The sequence below is a fragment of the Cherax quadricarinatus genome, chromosome 32 (genome assembly GCF_038502225.1).
Source record: "Cherax quadricarinatus isolate ZL_2023a chromosome 32, ASM3850222v1, whole genome shotgun sequence".
Taxonomy (NCBI): Eukaryota; Metazoa; Arthropoda; class Malacostraca; order Decapoda; family Parastacidae; genus Cherax; species Cherax quadricarinatus.
Window position 1 is genome coordinate 29,344,740 of NC_091323.1, and position 22,181 is coordinate 29,366,920.

Below are 22,181 nucleotides of genomic sequence, written 5' to 3' on the forward strand. Positions count from 1 at the left end.
AATGATTTCCTACGAAGATACCCTGAAGGCCCTTAATTTGCACTATCTGGAGAGACGTAGAATTAGGGGATATGATTACAGGATACGTATGGAAAACAGGAATAAATAAAAGGAATAAAAACGTGTTGAAAATATCTAACCAAGACGGGGGTCTCAGCAACAGATTGAAGTTGGACAAATTGAGATTTAGAAAGGATGTAAGGAAGTTTTGGTTTGATAATACTGATAGGTAAGTGGAACAAGCTCCCAGACAGCGTCATTGTGGAGAGAACATTGGGCAGCTTTAAATATAGGCTGGACGAGTATGATTGGGTTTGCATTAGACTTCCCTAGCATGGGTCTACTGTAGTTTCCCTTATTTATTTTTGTGTATGCGATATACCTTTGAAGACTTTCGAGAGTTTTCCTAGTCTCGTAGCCTAGCCCTGGGCCAGGCTTGTTCTCTGTATGAAAGCATTCAGCGGGCGGACCTCGATAGTTCTTCAATACAGCTCCACCCAGTCTCGTGTTGCCCACTTTTTGCTACCCCATTTTACCGTAGTGGCGGCCATCTTTGTTGTCCTTTTTATATATTTTTTATTAGGCCCCGCCTCGCACATCCTGCACGTTTCTGCACGTCTCGACCCTCCTCACACATCCCCGCCCCTCCTTGACCCACCCTGCCCCATCACTCATCTCCACTTCTGCTGCTCCTCGTTCCTACCATGTGTGTCAACCTTCGTCCTGGTCCCCACTCATGATAAACAGTCGTAACACCATACTTATGTGCCTTGGAATATTTTAAATGTGATATTATCACTTCTTGTTTTTCGTACTACCAGAGTGGTAGGCATCAGCGCAAGCAGTCTTCAAGATTTTATTGTTCAGTGCATTTGCCATCTTAGTGGAGAACTGTACTGTGTAGAACTACTGCATCCTTGCTATTAGGATGTATTTTTTTTTTTGCACTATCACCATGTATAATAACGCTGTTTTAAGATTATCTCCATCGTGACATAATTCTCGGTGTATATAAGAGAGAGGTGCGGGACTTTGTCTTGGTGTATTTATAGTAAGATACACACACCTTTCGGTATATATACACTGGCATCTCGGTGTATATGCACTGAGACATACACACTTCTCGGTAAATGTAAACTGAGACACATCTTTGTATATACGAGACGCTCATACCAACCATACACATCTCGCTGCTACAGACTTGATCTTGATGTGGTTCGCCGGTGTTGTCCCGGCCCGGGTGTTTTCCAGTTGGTGACCCGGCAAGAGCTAAATTCAATTACATTTATATTCATGGGGTAGCGGGAAACCAAGGGTGCCTGATTAAACCTACTAGACTATCAGTACCCAGATTAGGCCTACCAGGGTATCATATATATATATAAAATTTTGTATAGCACAGTTTTCTATTGAAGTTAAATCGTTTTAATTAATTTGCCAATCAATTAGTTATAAATGACCATTATTTTTAAAGGGGTGGACCGGTAAGCCAGCGGAAGGCCTCGGTCAGATGACCAAAGCTCCAAAGGCTGGTCAACATCTAAGACCCGCGTCAGGAAACACTTGTCCTGTTTCCTGACAAACCTTACCTAACCTAACCTTAATTTGCCATTGATTATTTGCATTCTCTAAAGCTTTATATCATTACGTTGCCACACGCAGTGAAGTGCTTGTTACGGTGGTTCGTGGCCTGGTAGGCAGAGTCTTCACTTTACACGCTGACCGTCCGGGTTCGATTCTCGGCAAGGGTAGAAACATTAGCCGTGTTCCCGTACACCGGTTGTCCATGTTCACTCATCAATAAAACTGGGTACCTGGGTGTTAGTCGACTGGTGTGTATCGCATCCTGGGACAAAGTTGATCTAATTTGCCCGAAATCGTAAGCATAACAAGCGGCTTTCTATATAGTATTATGTCACTGACGTCTGCTAGGCCTGTATACCCTGTACATGTGCGTACTTTTAGAAATAAATATTATTATTATTATTGGCCCTTGTGGTTTAACGCTTCTTTTTATCATAATAATAATAATTATTATTATTACGAATGATTTACAATGAACATTTGGGGAGGTTGATCTTACGTAACTTTATAATGCCAGCCTCGTCCATGGGCCAGGCAGAGACGGGGGCAAGCAGGTACTTGGACACAATGGCGATATGCCGACCTTTACTGAAAAAAAATGAACAATGTAGAATTAAAGAACTCTTCTGTATTTGTCTTTTTTTCACCAGACAGTAAGGCAGATACGTAGGTATGCAAGCAGGCTCATAGGCAGAAAGACAAGCAGGCTGATAGGCAGAAAGGCAAGCAGGCTGATAGGCAAAAAGACAAGCAGGCTGATAGGCAGAAAGACAAGCAGGCTGATAGGCAAAAAGACAAGCAGGCTGATAGGCAAAAATACAAGCAGGCTGATAGGCAAAAAGACAAGCAGGCTAGGTAGGCTCTGTGGGACCACCCAGTTGTCATATTAATTGGGAAGATTTTATTTTTTTTGAGTGGGAGTGGTTGGCTGACACATTATGATGATTAGCTGACACACTTTAATGACAGACTGACACATGCTAATGATTGGGTGATACTGTGAAGGTTGACTAACATTGTAATGGAGGTCAGTGAAGAAACTAGCGGCTCCCTCTACCTCTTTTTCTTGATGACTTGCCTGACGGCGCCAGGTTGCCTTACCTGGGCCAAGTAACGGTGACACCACTCTTGAACCTCTCAAAGCAGGGAAGGAGGGAGGCCTCTGTGATGAAGTGCTCTTGATCAAGTAATCTGAGCTAACCCCCATTATCCCTGTGCTAGAACAAAATACGTCAGCACAGAAACATTTCAGGTGACTAAGGTGGAAGGAACGAAGCATCTTCAGTAAAGGTGGCCTAAATGAACGTGCTACATTCTTTTTCATCTCTCAATGTTCCTATCCACCTTATATTTATTATTATGTGTCGTAATTGTATAAACCCTAGCCCTGCCTTCTTCCAGGGATTAAACCGGGAGCAGGTTTAGTTAGGCCCAGGTATGCATACCTACGATAACCTCCCCCCCAAAAATCCAGTGACTTATTTACATTGGTACCTTTCGTATGAACTCTTATGTGCCACAAGGTTGCACTTTATGCTGCTAAAACTAATCAAGATACTCTTGAGATGTGGTTTATCTGCTTTCATACTTTCTATTTTTTTACACAATGGTATTTTTGGCTAAAATATTTGACACCACGTGCAGTATTATCTTGCTTATCAGCCCTATTATTTGCCGAATTAGGATGAATCCGAACACTTCCAGATACCCACAACATTCACTTATTTCATGGTCCCCAATTATTGCCGATTCAATCTTCTTTGGCTATGATTACACACAATTAAATTAGGTAACACAATTTCACGTTTACATTCTGCCATTTTACGTTGCACTTTCCCGGTGTGTTGGTTCTTATGTGACTTGATTTTTTTCTAAAAGTCACACCAATACTACATTAAATAAACATTATTATATTTTTTTCAATTTTTGTACACTAATTTCAGGAAAATTATAAAGATTTTCCACATATGATATAAGATGGCGTTTTTGGCTAAAATATTTCAGACACCTTGATGACTTAGTGTATCATTGTTTATCTTCTGTTTGAACTGTTTGTATTACAAGAATGAACTTTACAATAATTTTTTTTTTAGATATCCGGAAGATTGATATGGTTTATCTCCTGTAGAATCACATGTATTTTTTTATGCAAATCTTGTGCTTTTTTATTATTTTGGAATTTTTCTAGCAATACTGTATTTGATTATTACCCAGAATTCTTGTTTGACTTTCAGTCGCAGCTTCAGCAGCACTAGCAGCAACAATGTGTCATGGCTGCAGATGCAACAACGTAAATTGGCAGAAAGGCGAGAAGCCAAATTCCGAGCTGAGAGAGGACCTCAGGAGGCTCGAATGCTCTCTGAACTACGCACTCGTATGAGCCAGGTATTCAATTATTTGTATAGTATTTATTAAGAAGGGCCAAACCTTAAGGCTCATACAGCATCTGGGGAATGGATGGTAAATAGGTTTGATCTAAGGAAGGGTGAGCCAGATATAGAAGTTATTTCTGTAAATTCATGGTGAGGCACTGAATATCTTATGTTGTTGATCATGACCTGTTGCACCACAGCAACAGCTCATCAGGTGGGATATACTTATCCCAATCCATCTTCTTCAGGATCAGTAAAACAAGAGATGATACCTGATTGTCTGGTAACAGCTAATGAAAACTGGAAGGGTTAAAATCAGTGAAACCCAGAGCAAGGAAGGAAGTTATGAGACATGCCAATAAAAGCACACAGCGCAAATAAAGGCAGTATTATTTTGTCAAGTTAAAATAACTCATATTTAAAAACTCCATTAAATTGTCAGTATTAAAAGACTTTTAAGAAAATTTTCCCAGGGTCCCTACAGGTACTCTGGAAACCACAACAAAAGCAGAAGGGTAGAAGCTGCTGGTAAGCAGTAAAAAAAAATATTCATTGCAGTCAGCTATATGCTATAGGTCACACAAGAGATGGGTAGCAACACCTGCAAGCACATGGCTATGGGTGAGGTATGTGGGCACTATCCTCACTACATATACTGAAAGTGACCATTCCTGTTGAAGAAAGCAGACATGTGTGGAAGAAAAAAGATTATTGAATTGTTTAAAAAATAATGTACTGTACTGTATCACAACTTAGGAAAGAAAATCTAATTCAACAGATTATTGATACAGAGCAAAGACTTAAGCATTCATACCAGAATGAAGAGGCACAAAGGAAACAAAAAGTCATGCAGGAAAGTGCAAAAAAAAAAATCCTAAATATTTCTACACATAAGCAAAATCAGAAGTTGAGAACCCCCTGTCAAATTCTTAAGCTGTCAGGAAAAGAGTGAAATCTTAAAGATCACCCTTGATAGGTTTCGAGAAAGGTCACCTTTGATACACTTTGGATCAGTTTCGAGAGTTCTACTCCTGCAGCCCGGTCCTGGGCCCAACTTGTCTAGTGTTTGATTGATCAGCCAGGCTGTTGCTGCTGGCAGCCCTCTGGCCCACATATCCATCACAGCCTGATTAATCAGGCACTTCGTGGAGGTATTTTTGGAGTTTCATCTTGAAGACTTCTACACTCTACCAATGTTTCTGACATCATTTGGCAGAGTGTTGAATACAGTATTCTCTTACTGTGACCAAGACATGCAATACTGTAAACATGGCTCACAAAGGGTGACATTACCCACTGTAGAATATTACTGGTAATCACTTGTCAGTGAGAGGGATAGTTATACCAGTCTGCAGGACTTGTACATAATTATTAGTTTGTAATAGCTGATCCTTTATATAGGCTACACTACAAGGACAGGTGTAGAAATCTTCTTAAAGAAAGTGGAAAAGTATCTTCTCCAGGTGCCAGATCAACCAGGCTGTGATGGATATGTGGGTCAGCAGATCACCAGCAGTAACAACCTGGTTGATCAGGCAAGCACTAGCCAAGTCTAGTCCATCAAAGGTATATTCTCATTCCTTTTACATATTTCTGTGAGCACTTGGTTTATTGGGAACACTGAACCCATAGAAGTCATAGAGCACCAGAGGAATGGGAAGCAAATAGGTTCAGTCCAAGGAAGGAGAAGACAGCCCCACCTAGGATCATGTGCCTTTCAGTGGCATCTAATTATCCTCAGTGAGATGAGCAGGAATATGTAATCCTTAACACAACCATGGGCATGCCAATAGACATGCCTCACCCAGCCTGGCATGAAGTGCTTGCTGGTGAGGCCATCCTGGCATTAAACACTTGCTGCTGAGGCCAGCATAGCATGAAGCACTTGCTAGTGAGGTCAGCCTGGCATGAAGCACTTGCTAGTGAGGTCAGCCTGGCCTCTTAAAATCATTTGTTCAGTTCCTCATAGGCTATCTTGCTGTTACTCTTGAACTCTCTTCCTTCCTGCTTCAGTCTTGTTACCTGATCATTAACTATTGGTAATCTTAGGATGTAGCTGTGAAGCAGCTTCGATTCAGTCAGTGCTGTCTTTTTTGTTGTTGTATACTATCCTATTCACCACCATCCCTTAAGTCATCTGTGTGGATGTGCAAGATTGCTGAGAATTTTTTGGGATGAGGATGTTCTTGCCCCTTTTTAAGAATCTAAAATATCAGTACATGGGAAAGCAGTTGTTTCTGGTATACATGATCCTGGAAAGGTCCTCCACTGACATTCCTTGATGAATACTGGAGTGTCCCTCCACTACATGGCAATTATCCCTATTGTTATTGGATTCTTCCTTTGTGTATGAATCAGTCCTGCAGCTGCATTGCACTTCAGGCAGGAGGTTTGACCATTACTCAGTGTGCAAAGCACAATCGCTAGATTTTGCCTTCCTACAGCCTCAAAGAACAGAAATGTTTACCAAAGATCTTGATTATATGAGCAGACTTTCCCTGGCTACTGACAGAACTTGTCACCTCCCTTAGAATCATCCATGCTGAAGAGTAAACAGTGAGGTGTTGACCACTGGGGCGATGGTTAAAAAAATTAAGAGACATAATGAGTCCAAAGTGATTGTAAAGTAAACACAGGAGGTTAGAGAGGTAGGCGTTACCTGTTGCTGTCTTTCTTGTGGTTCATTATAAACCAAAGCAAAAATATTATTACTGTATTTATTATTATTATTATTGTTATTATCAGTCATCTTTGTGTATAGTGGTAAATATACAGTATTGACCTGACCCTAAAGTAAATCATTGGTGCATCCTTTGTACTGTTAATGTTTCTCGAGTTTTGCAAAATGCTGAACAGACACTTTCAGATGTAAAAAAAACTGCCACTAACAGTCATTTATAATACATCATACCTTTTACCAAAAGCAACAGCGCACAACTGCCACCGGTTCCAAGGAATTTGAAGATGGCTATGTTAGTGACACTACACTTCTGTCTGAAACATCACGAGAGTCCTCCCCAGTGAAGACATTGCCTCCGTTAACAATTAATACTGGAGTTGCGCCAACCACACCCCAGAAGCCTCCCATTGGCCATTCTACCCCAGCTAGGGGCAACTCAGCTCCTTCATCTCCTATTCTGCCTACCAGGTCAGCCTCACGGGAACGCTCAGTCAGGTAAGGTTGGTAAAATGACTCATACGAAAACTCCTCTGCTCTGCATCTATCGCAGAAATATTCTTTCATCTGATTATAGATTTAAATGTTTTTTAGATGTTTCTTTATATATATATGAATGGTATAAATTAATCTACATGGAGAAAAACAGAATACTGTAATAATAATTATATTCAAGGGAAAGTACTAAACCCATAGGTATCATACTGAGTCAAGGATATGGGAGGTTATCAGGTTTTATCTGATGAAGGGAAAGTTATTATTATTATTATATTCATGGAGAAGTCCTAAATCTGTAAGGGTCATACAGTGCTTGGAAGGGAAGGGCAGTCCCACTTTTTTTGGATCAAGAGCTCTTCACCAGCATCAAGGAGCCCCAATCCCTCTTGAAGGGAATAAAACAAAGTGGCCAAAATTTACAATACTCTACTTTGGTTTTATTTTTGTCATGTTGATTTGTTTGCACTATTGGCCAATGCTTATTACACTTGTATTTGAATATGCATTAGTACAGTACATATATTCTTTTTGCTGTACTTGTTGTGATTGTACTAGTATTACTTTTCTTCCTCAGAAATAATGCGCCTTCAAACAGCCAGCGAAGTCTTCCCAGAAAGCAGCCTGACATGTTAGAAAGGGAGAGACCTTTTGTAGCTGTTAAAAGGGCACATGAACATGCCAAGCCAAGTGAATCAGTGGTGTGTACATTACACTGATTTTAATTTGAAATTTTGTCTTATGTAACAATGCACAATTAGCTCACAAAATGTAGATAAACATTTTGTAGATATTTTGGTCCATCTTAAGCTATTATTAAGTCAGACTTGATAATGATCAGGAGGGATTGAGAGTTCAGATTACCTTAGTATACTTTTTTAGATTTAGTGTTTCCTTTTTGATTAGCTTCATTGCAAAGTGAATTACTTTCAGAATGTCCAGTAATGAGCAAAGCATTGGCAATCTATTTACATAATATGTACAACAATGACATTGAAATTAAAATGACCAAAGCATGTTCACATTTGACAAAAAATAAGCACAGATAAAAGAACAAATTATATTAATTTCCTAGTTTGTTAAAGTACATTGTTTTTTTCAGGATTCTTCAGCAGCTCTTAGTCAGCTGCAAACCTCTCCACATGGCCATATTAACTACTCGTCATACTCTTCATCCAGTCCAGTTGATGGTCTTCTAACAACAGTTGTTTCATCATCAAATCAGGTTGGTGTATATTTTTGAATATTTGATTTTTTAAAGCATGAGTTGAGTGGATAAGGTCTGCATGTGATGATGCTAACTGGGGAGTTTAAGTCTTGGTATGTTAATTCTGCATATCTGAGTGACCTAACAACTGCTGGTTAGGTATTTTTTTATATTAATGGAGATATAAATACAGTGGAACCTTGGCTTACGAACTTAATCCGTTCCGTGACCTTGTTCGTATCCTGGTTTGTTCGTATGCTTAGTCAATTTTCCTCGTTTAAATTAATTGAAATGCCATTAATCCATTCCAGCGGAATTCCTGCTCTCAGGAGGCACAACAAAATAATGCTAATATCAAGTCTATGGCTTATTTATCAATCACAATTCATCTAATATGACATAAACAATATAAATAACATAGAAACCTGATATACACAGTAGAATGAGTAAAATATGTCATTACATATGTGGCTAGTGGTGACGGTGGCTGAGGAGACTAGCGGGCATTCTCGCTCCCGCTATGAAAACATCTCCCATGCTTCCTCTTCAGACGTGTTATTCTAAGAGAAGACGGAGTTTGTGAGGCTAACTGTATTAGATCACTACTTTTATAAGGAAAACATAATGTAGAAATAAACTGGTGTATGTGCACTTAATTGCTACAATTTATCACTGAACTTAATTGCCACAATTTTTTTTTATCTCGCTTCACTATTCATCGATTTTTGGCTTTTTCTCCATGCTTTTCACACTTTCATCTGCAGGGCGTTTCAATAAAAACCTGTCCAAGGAGGTTTGTTTCTTCCTCCCTTTCAGAATGTTTTGGAAATGAGTTACGCAAACATCATTACATAGCTCCAACGCACGACCACTTAAAACTTTCTCTGGGTGTTTCCTTTCAATTAAGTCATACCCTGTGTTACGCTAGTACTGCCTGGCCACACCTAGCTGAGGTAAACTTGATTTCCAGTGTTTTGCTGATGGTGGCAGCATTCTAAAAGTTTCTCCTCACTGTTATTAAATATTATTATTATTACTATTATATTGTATTATTATTATTATTATTATTATTATTATTATTATTATTATTATTATTATTATTATTATTATTATTATTATTATTATTATTATTATTATTATTGTTATAATTATTATTAGTAGTACAGTGGTACCTCAAGTTTTGAACAGCTCCCAGCTCAAACAGTTATGTAAGTGTATTTTTGTAAGTGCTTTTGTAGGTGTATTTTGGGGGGTCTAAAACAGACTAATCTAATTTATATTATTCCTTACGGGAACAAATTCGTTTGATATCGGCACTCGCACAACCTTCTAGAATGAATTAAGTTCATAACTCGAGGTACTACTGTATATATACGTTTTTTTTTTTTTTTTTTTTTCAACAAGTCGGCCGTCTCCCACCGAGGCAGGGTGACGGCCGACTTGTTTAAAAAAAAAAAAAAAAAAAAAAAAAAAAAAAAAAAAAAACGTATATATACAGTAGTACCTCGAGTTATGAACTTAATTCATTCTAGAAGGTTGTGCGAGTGCCGATATCAAACGAATATATATACGTATTATTATAATTATTATTAGTAGTAGTAGTACGTACGGATGGATTTATGAAGGATGAGGTTAATCATAGAATTGATGAGGGAAAAAAGGTGAGTGGTGCATTGAGGTATATGTGGAGTCAAAAAACATTATCTGTGGAGGCAAAGAAGGGAATGTATGAAAGTATAGTAGTACCAACACACTTATATGGGTGTGAAGCTTGGGTTGTGAATGCAGCAGCGAGGAGGCGGTTGGAGGCAGTGGAGATGTCCTGTGTAAGGGCAATGTGTGGTGTAAATATTATGCAGAAAATTCGGAGTGTGGAAATTAGGAGAAGGTGTGGAGTTAATAAAAGTATTAGTCAGAGGGCTGAAGAGGGGTTGTTGAGGTGGTTTGGTCATTTAGAGAGAATGGATCAAAGTAGAATGACATGGAGAGCATTTAAATCTGTAGGAGAAGGAAGGCGGGGTAGGGGTCGTCCTCGAAAAGGTTGGAAGGAAGGGGTAAGGGAGGTTTTGTGGGCGAGGGGCTTGGATTTCCAGCAGGCGTGCATGAGCGTGTTCGATAGGAGTGAATGGAGACGAATGGTATTTGGGACCTGACGATCTGTTGGAGTGTGAGCAGGATAATTATTTAGTGAAGGGATTCAGGGAAACCGGTTATTTTTATATAGCCGGACTTGAGTCCTGGAAATGGGAAGTACAATGCCTACACTCTGAAGGAGGGGTTCGGGATATTAGCAGTTTGGAGGGATATGTTGTGTATCTTTATACATATATGCTGCTAAACTATTGTGTTCTGAGCACCTCTGCAAAAACAGTGATTATGTGTGAGTGAGGTGAAAGTGTTGAATGATGATGAAAGTATTTTCTTTTTGGGTCACCCTGCCTCGGTGGGAGACGGCCGACTTGTTAAAAAAAAAAATAATAATTATTATTATTAATTTAGGGAACTGGAGCACAGATCCAATTCTCTAGATCAAGAGCCCCTCACCACATATGTTCTTTCTTTCTTTCAACACACCGGCCGTATCCCACCGAGGCGGGGTGGCCCAAAAGGAAAAACGAAAGTTTCTCCTTTTACATTTAGTAATATATACAGGAGAAGAGGTTACTAGCCCCTTGCTCCCGGCATTTTAGTTGCCTCTTACAACACGCATGGCTTACGGAGGAAGAATTCTGTTCCACTTCCCCATGGAGATAAGAGGAAATAAACAAGAATAAGAACTAGAAAGAAAATAGAAGAAAACCCAGAGGGGTGTGTATATATGTGCTTGTACATGTATGTGTAGTGTGACCTAAGTGTAAGTAGAAGTAGCAAGACGTACCTGAAATCTTGCATGTCCATGAGACAGAAAAAAGGACACCAGCAATCCCACCATCATGTAAAACAATTACAGGCTTTCGTTTTACACTCACTTGGCAGGACGGTAGTACCTCCCTGGGCGGTTGCTGTCTACCAACCTACTACCTAGGACCACATATGTACTAATAATAATAATATGCCTGCCAAAAGTTGCCCAAGTTTTATATGGCATTGTAGCAGCTCCTGAGGAGACATTTGATATAATTTAGTTTTTCTGCTTGAAGCTTGGGTACCATTAGTTAATTTGTGACCACTGTCTCTTGAAAAATATTTTCCTTTTTAGGCATTTTCTTTTTAAATAAGTTGGTAAGTGATTTTGATTTCATATTTGCAGCATTGCATTTGTAATTTTTTTGTTTTTTTTTCTCTTCAGTGTATGAAAGATGGTCTAACATGGAAAATTATAAAGGCAGCTATTTTTTTCTCAAGCATTTGTTGCAGACTGTAGAACAAAAATTATAAGAATTATCCATTTGTCACTAAATTTCTAAAAGGCTACCTTGCTGTAACAATGGTACATAATTAAATCCATGGAAAATGTATTACATATGATTAATGTTTATTGGCTAGTTGGTGACAATTTAGCTGATTGTATTGTGCATAAGCAGTACTTGGATAGCATATGATAGGCTGGTTAGCATGTTCTGACCTTACATAGGTAACTCTGCCTGAAATCAAACTTAGCCTTATGAACTACTGCAGAAGACTCATAATTGCTGGTCTTCTTTTGAAATGTTGATTCAGAGTTATTTTCATATACAACCATGAGCCATACATGGTCAGATTTCCATCTTTTCTAAGCTATAGTGATTTATATTGTACCATATATACATACGTGCTTTTCTTATTCTTTCAGTTTCTAACATACTGTGTGATGGACGTGTTCAAAAATTTTTCTCTCTGGGATGGCTCGTATCTTATATTTGTAATTTATATACTGGGCACTTCCAGTGTGCTCTTATTTAGTAATCCATTCAGACGTCCTGGAAAGCCGCCTACCTATTATATACAAGAATGGGGAGTAGGTATAATTAGTCTTAGTGGAAGATTAGGTTTGGAATATTTAAATATTTCTGAAGTGAAAGGCACGCACACTGGAAATAATAGACAGAATTTTGGCTCTGACACAAACTGATTTTAGAGTTGGAAGTAGACTGGTTTTTTTGGTGTTTATTCAACTTTGGTTAATGTTAATTCTAGCAGATTGAAGATCTTTTAAGTTAAAATAAATAGGTTTTTCTCCTTTTTCTAAATAGCTCTTGTTCTTTTTTATTTCTTCTATTGTCCATGGGGAAGTGGAAAAGAATCTTTCCTCCGTAAGCCATGCGTGTCGTATGAGGCGACTAAAATGCCGGGAGCAATGGGCTAGTAACCCCTTCTCCTGTATACAATTACTAAAAAAGAGAAGAAGAAAAACTTTATAAAACTGGGTTGCTTAAATGTGCGTGGATGTAGTGCGGATGACAAGAAACAGATGATTGCTGATGTTATGAATGAAAAGAAGTTGGATGTCCTGGCCCTAAGCGAAACAAAGCTGAAGGGGGTAGGAGAGTTTCAGTGGGGGGAAATAAATGGGATTAAATCTGGAGTATCTGAGAGAGTTAGAGCAAAGGAAGGGGTAGCAGTAATGTTAAATGATCAGTTATGGAAGGAGAAAAGAGAATATGAATGTGTAAATTCAAGAATTATGTGGATTAAAGTAAAGGTTGGATGCGAGAAGTGGGTCATAATAAGCGTGTATGCACCTGGAGAAGAGAGGAATGCAGAGGAGAGAGAGAGATTTTGGGAGATGTTAAGTGAATGTATAGGAGCCTTTGAACCAAGTGAGAGAGTAATTGTGGTAGGGGACTTGAATGCTAAAGTAGGAGAAACTTTTAGAGAGGGTGTGGTAGGTAAGTTTGGGGTGCCAGGTGTAAATGATAATGGGAGCCCTTTGATTGAACTTTGTATAGAAAGGGGTTTAGTTATAGGTAATACATATTTTAAGAAAAAGAGGATAAATAAGTATACACGATATGATGTAGGGCGAAATGACAGTAGTTTGTTGGATTATGTATTGGTAGATAAAAGACTGTTGAGTAGACTTCAGGATGTACATGTTTATAGAGGGGCCACAGATATATCAGATCACTTTCTAGTTGTAGCTACACTGAGAGTAAAAGGTAGATGGGATACAAGGAGAATAGAAGCATCAGGGAAGAGAGAGGTGAAGGTTTATAAACTAAAAGAGGAGGCAGTTAGGGTAAGATATAAACAGCTATTGGAGGATAGATGGGCTAATGAGAGCATAGGCAATGGGGTCGAAGAGGTATGGGGTAGGTTTAAAAATGTAGTGTTAGAGTGTTCAGCAGAAGTTTGTGGTTACAGGAAAGTGGGTGCAGGAGGGAAGAGGAGCGATTGGTGGAATGATGATGTAAAGAGAGTAGTAAGGGAGAAAAAGTTAGCATATGAGAAGTTTTTACAAAGTAGAAGTGATGCAAGGAGGGAAGAGTATATGGAGAAAAAGAGAGAAGTTAAGAGAGTGGTGAAGCAATGTAAAAAGAGAGCAAATGAGAGAGTGGGTGAGATGTTATCAACAAATTTTGTTGAAAATAAGAAAAAGTTTTGGAGTGAGATTAACAAGTTAAGAAAGCCTAGAGAACAAATGGATTTGTCAGTTAAAAATAGGAGAGGAGAGTTATTAAATGGAGAGGTAGAGGTATTGGGAAGATGGAAGGAATATTTTGAGGAATTGTTAAATGTTGATGAAGATAGGGAAGCTGTGATTTCGTGTATAGGGCAAGGAGGAATAACATCTTGTAGGAGTGAGGAAGAGCCAGTTGTGAGTGTGGGGGAAGTTCGTGAGGCAGTAGGTAAAATGAAAGGGGGTAAGGCAGCCGGGATTGATGGGATAAAGATAGAAATGTTAAAAGCAGGTGGGGATATAGTTTTGGAGTGGTTGGTGCAATTATTTAATAAATGTATGGAAGAGGGTAAGGTACCTAGGGATTGGCAGAGAGCATGCATAGTTCCTTTGTATAAAGGCAAAGGGGATAAAAGAGAGTGCAAAAATTATAGGGGGATAAGTCTGTTGAGTGTACCTGGTAAAGTGTATGGTAGAGTTATAATTGAAAGAATTAAGAGTAAGACGGAGAATAGGATAGCAGATGAACAAGGAGGCTTTAGGAAAGGTAGGGGGTGTGTGGACCAGGTGTTTACAGTGAAACATATAAGTGAACAGTATTTAGATAAGGCTAAAGAGGTCTTTGTGGCATTTATGGATTTGGAAAAGGCGTATGACAGGGTGGATAGGGGGGCAATGTGGCAGATGTTGCAAGTGTATGGTGTAGGAGGTAGGTTACTGAAAGCAGTGAAGAGTTTTTACGAGGATAGTGAGGCTCAAGTTAGAGTATGTAGGAAAGAGGGAAATTTTTTCCCAGTAAAAGTAGGCCTTAGACAAGGATGTGTGATGTCACCGTGGTTGTTTAATATATTTATAGATGGGGTTGTAAGAGAAGTAAATGCGAGGGTCTTGGCAAGAGGCGTGGAGTTAAAAGATAAAGAATCACACACAAAGTGGGAGTTGTCACAGCTGCTCTTTGCCGATGACACTGTGCTCTTGGGAGATTCTGAAGAGAAGTTGCAGAGATTGGTGGATGAATTTGGTAGGGTGTGCAAAAGAAGAAAATTAAAGGTGAATACAGGAAAGAGTAAGGTTATGAGGATAACAAAAAGATTAGGTGATGAAAGATTGAATATCAGATTGGAGGGAGAGAGTATGGAGGAGGTGAACGTATTCAGATATTTGGGAGTGGACGTGTCAGCGGATGGGTCTATGAAAGATGAGGTGAATCATAGAATTGATGAGGGAAAAAGAGTGAGTGGTGCACTTAGGAGTCTGTGGAGACAAAGAACTTTGTCCTTGGAGGCAAAGAGGGGAATGTATGAGAGTATAGTTTTACCAACGCTCTTATATGGGTGTGAAGCGTGGGTGATGAATGTTGCAGCGAGGAGAAGGCTGGAGGCAGTGGAGATGTCATGTCTGAGGGCAATGTGTGGTGTGAATATAATGCAGAGAATTCGTAGTTTGGAAGTTAGGAGGAGGTGCGGGATTACCAAAACTGTTGTCCAGAGGGCTGAGGAAGGGTTGTTGAGGTGGTTCGGACATGTAGAGAGAATGGAGCGAAACAGAATGACTTCAAGAGTGTATCAGTCTGTAGTGGAAGGAAGGCGGGGTAGGGGTCGGCCTAGGAAGGGTTGGAGGGAGGGGGTAAAGGAGGTTTTGTGTGCGAGGGGCTTGGACTTCCAGCAGGCATGCGTGAGCGTGTTTGATAGGAGTGAATGGAGACAAATGGTTTTTAATACTTGACGTGCTGTTGGAGTGTGAGCAAAGTAACATTTATGAAGGGATTCAGGGAAACCGGCAGGCCGGACTTGAGTCCTGGAGATGGGAAGTACAGTGCCTGCACTCTGAAGGAGGGGTGTTAATGTTGCAGTTTAAAAACTGTAGTGTAAAGCACCCTTCTGGCAAGACAGTGATGGAGTGAATGATGGTGAAAGTTTTTCTTTTTCGGGCCACCCTGCCTTGGTGGGAATCAGCCGGTGTGTTAATAAAAAAAATAATATAAATAAATAAATATTAATAATAATAATAGTAATAATAATATGTAATAACAGTAAGGAGAAATTCAGAAGGCTGCCAGTAGTTGGCACCACCATCAGCACAACATTGGTAACCACTACCACTTTCCACCTGTCTAGACTTAAGTACGTAGTCTATAAGTATTAGGTTAAGTCTGCCTGAAATGCCTTGGCATGATAGTGGCTATCTTTGTTTCAATCATATTATGATATGTAAACACACATTGTAACCTTTGCAAAGAAATAAATATTTTATTTATTTCTTTGCAAAATTGAGGGGGAAGTTCGCATCCTGAAATTTCATACGTATCCAGAAACAAAAAAGCGACCGAACGACTTCGTATCCTGAATAGTTCGCATGATGGGGCGTTCGTAAGCCGAGGTTACACTGTATCAGAATTCTATTTGAGTGTAATGATAGTAAAGTACAAAGGTCTTAAATGTTAAATTTCCAATATATTTTAGAGACTCAAGGTTTAATAGGATTTCTGAGTATTGGAAACCGGGAAAAGAATGAACTCTACAAATAGTCGTCGACTTATGACCTGGTTAGGTTCCGACTGACTGGTTGTAAATCAAATTGGGCGTAAGTCGGATAGGTATTGTAATTATGTATTTAATAATCTTTTTATCATCTTTTTTTCTTAATTTTTTTTTTTACCTTAGAAAAGGTTTAATTCAAACATGTGTGCAATTTGTTTAAAATTAGAGTTAAAATATAAAATCAAAATTGAAATAAAATACAGATTCACTATCATACGGCCTCATTTGTGCTGTGGATGGTTGTAAGTTGATAGGTCGTAAGTCAACGACTATCTGTATTACCAGTATTTTAGCTGTAGTTGAAACAAACTTTAGAATACAATTTCTTTTTGAAAAAAAATAAATGTAGTATAATGATCCTTTTAGCATATTTGTTTTCCTCATAAATAGTTTTATACAGTACTTAGATATCAGAGCCAGAGGCCTGGGACTTCTTTCTGAATTAAAAGGAGGACTAAAGTATTGGTATATAAAATCTGTACTGCATTAGCATAACAGTATTGCACTGTTTTCCCTGACTCCTGGGACTCTTAAATGATCAAGGTCCCAGAACCAAAACATTTTCAGTGAAGATATCCTAAGTGAATGCTCATGTTTGGCTCCCTCAAATTATCGGCAACCATATGCTTTCTTACTACATAATGTTTACCTTGAGAGGGAAGGGGTAGATCATTTCTATTCTTGTAGATTAGTTAAAATGCTAGAAATAGATTACCTAAAATAAAATAAAGTTTACACATTGCACCGCATGATGGTTTTGGATTTATCTTGAATTCTTTAATGCTTTTCAATAACCGAGACCTGACATGATTATAAATGAGTACTGAAATATTGTGAGTATCAAAATGTGTAACATACTTTAATAGTAGTGTTCTTTTGTGCTGTAAGGCTATATTATGTAAACCATATTTATAAGGCATTGCAGAGAGTAAGGGCAAACTCAATGTTTAAACTAAGGTAAAAAAAAAAGTCTTAATACAGCCCCTAATTTACAAATGCTCCAAAATATACACATCCTCATATATAAGTGAGGCACTTACAAACCAGATTAAGTTTGTCAACAGCTGAAAAGCTGTTGACAAACTTAATTTGGTTTGTAAATTTTTTTTTTTAACACATCGGCCATTTTCCACTGAGGCACGGTGTAAAAATAATGTGTGAAAATAACCATGTGTGAAAAATAACCATACTTTGTACCCTTTGTTTACAATATAAATAATTTTCATAAATTTAGAAAGAATGCAACTTGTACGAATTTATGAAAGAAAAAAGAGAGCCAATGAGAGAATAGGTAAGATGTTATCAACAAATTTTGTTGAAAATAAGAAAAAGTTTTGGAGTAAGATTTGTTAAGTTAAGTTAAAAAGATTTGTTAAGTTAAAAATAGGAGAAGAGAGTTATTAAATGAAGAGTGAGAGGTATTGGGAGGATGGTAGTAATATTTTGTGGAATCATTAAATGTTGATGAAGATAGGGAAAGAGGAATAACATCTTGTAGGAGTCAGGAAGAGCCAGCTGTGAGTGTGGGGAAAGTGCATGAGGCAATGGGTAGAATGAAAGGGGGTAAGGCAGCTGGAATTGATGGGACAAAGATAGAAATGTTAAAAGCAGGTGGGGGATATAGTTTTGGAGTGGTTGGTGCTCTTATTTAATAATTGTATGGAAGAGGGTAAGGTACCTAGGGATTGGCAGAGAACATAGTTCCTTTGTATAAAGGCAAAGGAGACAAAAGAGAGAGTAAAAATTATAGGGGAATAAGTCTGTTGAGTACACCTGGTAAAGTGTATGGTAGAGTTATTATTGAAAGAATTAAGAGTAAGACAGAGAGTAGGATAGCAGATGAACAAGGAGGCACGAGGAATGCTAGGGAATGTGTAAACCAAGTGTTTACAGTGAAATATATAGGCAAACAATATTTAGATAAGGGTAAATAGGTTTTTGTGGCATTTATGGATTTGGAAAAGGCGTATGACAGGGTGGATAGGGGGCAATGTGGCAGATGTTGCAAATGTATGGAATAGGAGGTAGGTTACTGAAAGCAGTGAAGAGTTTTTATGAGGATAGTGAGGCTCAGGTTAGAGTATGTAGAAGAGACGGAGTTTATTTCCCAGTAAAAGTAGGCCTTAGACAAGGATGTGTGATGTCACCATGGTTGTTCAATATATTTATAGATAGGGTTGTAAGAGAAGTGAATGCTTGGGTGTAGGCAAGAGGTGTGGAGTTAAAAGATAAAGAATCAAAAACAAAGTGGGAGTTGTCACAGTTGCTCTTTGCTGATGACACTGTGCTTTTGGGAGATTCTGAAGAGAAGTTGCAGAGGTTGGTGGATGAATTTGGTAGGGTATGTAAAAGAAGAAAATTAAAAGTGAATGTAGGAAGAGTAAGGTGATGAGGATAACAAAAAAAATAGATGATGAAAGATTGGATATCAGATTGGTGGGGGAGAGTATGGAGGAGTTAATGTATTCAGATATTTAGGAGTGGACGTGCCAGTAGATGGGTCTATGAAAGATGAAGTGAATCAAAGAATTGATGAGGGGAAAAATGTGAGTAGTGCATTTAGGAGTCTGGAGACAAGAACTTTGTCCATGGAAGCAAAGAGGGGAATGTATGAGAGTATAGGTGTACCAACACTCTTATATGGGTGTGAAACATGGGTGGTGAATGTTGCAACAAGGAGAAGGCTGGAGGCAGCGGAGATGTCATGTCTGAGGGCAATGTGTGGTGTGAATATAATGCAGAGAATTTGTAGTTTGGAAATTAGGAGGAGGTGCAGGATTACCAAAACTATTATCTAGAGGACTGAGGAGTGGTTGTTGAGGTGGTTCAGACATGCAGGGATAATGGAACAAAGTAGAATGGCTTCGAAAGTGTACAAATATGCAGTGGAGGGAAAGCAGGGTAGGGGTCGGCCTAGGGAAGGTTGGAGGGGGGATAAAGGAGGTTTTGTGTGTGAGGGGCTTGGACTTCTAGCAAGCATGCATGAGCATGTTAGGTAGGAGCAAATGGAGACAAATGGTTTTTAGGACTTGACGTGCTGTTGGAGTGCGAGCAATGTAATGTTTATGAAGGGATTTAGGGAAACCTGCAGTCCTGGATATGGGAAGTACAGTGCCAGCACTCTGAAGGAGAGTTATTAATGTTGCAGTTTATAACTAGTGTAAGTGCACCTCTGGCAAGATAATGATGGAGTGAATAATGATGAAAGTTTTTTTTTTCGGGCCACCCTGCCTTGATGGGAGACGGCTGATGCGTTAATAATAATAATAATAATAATAATAATAATAATAATAATAATAATAATAGAAACTTAATAGGAAAATAATTTAATCACTTTTATTTGCATAGTGTTTTAAGGCACTATTTACCAAAGTTCAGTTGTCGAGTTTACAACTATTGGCAATGCCTTGTATGTATAATTGCAATTTTGCTAATGGCCCTCAAACTCTCAGTCTTTCAAGCTCATTAACATATTGATACAAGACATTCCTGAACTTCAGATTAATTTGTATATTAATAGGCACCTGACAATATTACTTTTGACAACTTATGAAGCCAGAGCAAGAAGGTTTATAATGCATAGTTTACCATGTTTTATTCAGATTGCAAGTTGTGTGAATAACTCAGTGCCCATGAAATACAAGGCATTTTGTCAGTCGCTCATGGAAATATGAAATAGAAATTCATATACTTGAATTATTAACCTTCTTGCTAGTGCTGTAATTGCATGCAGACCTCGGAACCATGAGTTACGTGGTGTTTACAGGAGGGACTCGACTCACTAGATGCTCTGAGTGCCACTCTTGCCAGTCTGGGCTCCCCCACTCATCCCCCTACCTCTACTACCTCACCGCCCAACCCCATAAGCAGCACCACCACCACCATCACCACCACTGCTGTCACCACCTCTGCTGAGTCACAATCAATTCACACGGCTCAAACATCCCAGGTTAGCTACCACTTGGTAGTTAGCCTTGAGGGAGTACAAGTTAGACAAGCTGAAACTCTTCATATATGTCTCTCCTTATAGGCTAACCATATTATAGAGTAGAATAATTAATTATAGGCATACCATTTGCTTATTATAGAGTAGAATAATAACTTTATATATACAAATGGTTATAATAATAACCATAATTTTAAAGAGATGGACCAGTAAGCCAGCGGAAGTACTCGGTCAGATGACCAAAAGCTCCAGCTGTGGGTCATCATATGATTAAGACCTGCATCAGGAAGCACTTGTTCTGTTTTCTGACATACATTACCAGCAATAATAACTTAGTAAATTAGGCATATTATGTAGAGATTCTCATTTATACAGTAATAATGTCTTTTTATCTTGAGTCTTTCCTACTGTTTATAGCATCTTGCTATGAATACATAAATGCTGTATGAAAAATCACAAGTCACTATACTGTAACTAAAACAGTTCACAACTAACCAGCCAACCAACTGGAGATGAACTAATACTTTTCAGTATATCCTGGAGAATTATCAGATCTATTAATGACTTGATAGTAGTCCAGGATGGTGTGTAACATTGTTTTACTTAATCAAAAATTTATGGGTTAGTTACGAAATGAATGCATTTGATAGTTAATAATCTAGTACTGTATTTTCTGTCTGATTGAAAATTATACTAACATTAGTGTGATTATCATGTAACATAAGTATTAAGAGTTGTTGTGAAAGTATACAATTATGGCATAAAGTACCATGAAGATTTTGACAAAAATAGTATTTCTCATGTGGCAATTGCAAATAACTGACATGACATACTTTTGGAAATTTGTGCAGCATGGACATGCTGAAGACAGAATTCAGATTTAGTAGTGTTTTTTACACTGCATGGAAACATGAGGGCATGGTTTTGTATCATTTCATTTGCTGTAAAAAAAATTATATTAAGAAAATCAGTCACAACACCATGACTTAGAGAAAATTTCTACTAACACTTAAATTGGAGATGTGATATATGCAGCATTTGTCAGCCAGTCATGGACTGCCATCAAGTTGTTACTTGGGTAGGTAATGATATAAAATACTGGCAGGATGAAAAGTAGACACTGATGCAGTTACAGTAATACCCGGGTTTTCGTCCAGTGCGGATATTGTACATTTCGGATTTCGACCACTATTTTGGGTGAAATTTTACCCCGGGTTTCGTACCTCCACGTATGCCGGGCTGTGGCATACGTGACTCAGTCTGCCTCTGTCACTTGTATGGTGAGGAATACTCTGTGTGTTCGTCCGAAACATTTTGTAATTATCCATTGATTTTGTGCTTGCGACTGCTAAATAAGCCACCAAAATAAGACTGGGCAGGCGATGCAAAATGCCGCCAATAAAAAGTAGGGGCGCCATTGGTACACTAAGAGAAAACACCATAAGTGTCCGGGGCCCAAAACTGTTCAACAGCCTCCCATCAAGCATTAGGGGAATTGCCAATAAACCCCTGGCTGCCTTCAAGAGAGAGCTGGACAGATACCTAAAGTCAGTGCCGGATCAGCCGGGCTGTGGCTCGTACGTCGGACTGCGTGCGGCCAGCAGTAACAGCCTAGTTGATCAGGCCCTGATCCATCGGGAGGCCTGGTCGTGGACCGGGCCGCGGGGGCGTTGATCCCCGGAATAACCTCCAGGTAACCTCCAGGGGCCAAAGAAAGTTCCTAGTGCCAGCCCTTTGGTAAAGAAGGTGAGAAACACAACAAAATTCAAGAAAGAGCTTGTTGCAAAAATGCGAAAGTGGCGTACGTGTGGCCGAGCTCGC

General features: G+C 38.9%; 1 protein-coding gene across 7 annotated transcripts in view; it reads left to right on the top strand.

Annotated features, from left to right (window-relative positions):
• by (focal adhesion protein tensin) overlaps positions 1–22,181 on the top strand; it is an 830,704-nt gene that overhangs the window by 739,453 nt on the left and 69,070 nt on the right. For 3 of the 7 annotated variants that reach the window (XM_070090570.1, XM_070090565.1, XM_070090569.1), the window contains exons 10-14: positions 3,819–3,969; positions 6,881–7,131; positions 7,706–7,829; positions 8,231–8,353; positions 20,181–20,363. In XM_070090570.1, the coding sequence (XP_069946671.1) occupies positions 3,819–3,969; positions 6,881–7,131; positions 7,706–7,829; positions 8,231–8,353; positions 20,181–20,363 (832 nt within the window). The remainder of the gene's footprint in view (positions 1–3,818; positions 3,970–6,880; positions 7,132–7,705; positions 7,830–8,230; positions 8,354–20,180; positions 20,364–22,181) is intronic. The other 4 variants (XM_070090568.1, XM_070090571.1, XM_070090566.1 and 1 more) reach the window with 3 other exon arrangements.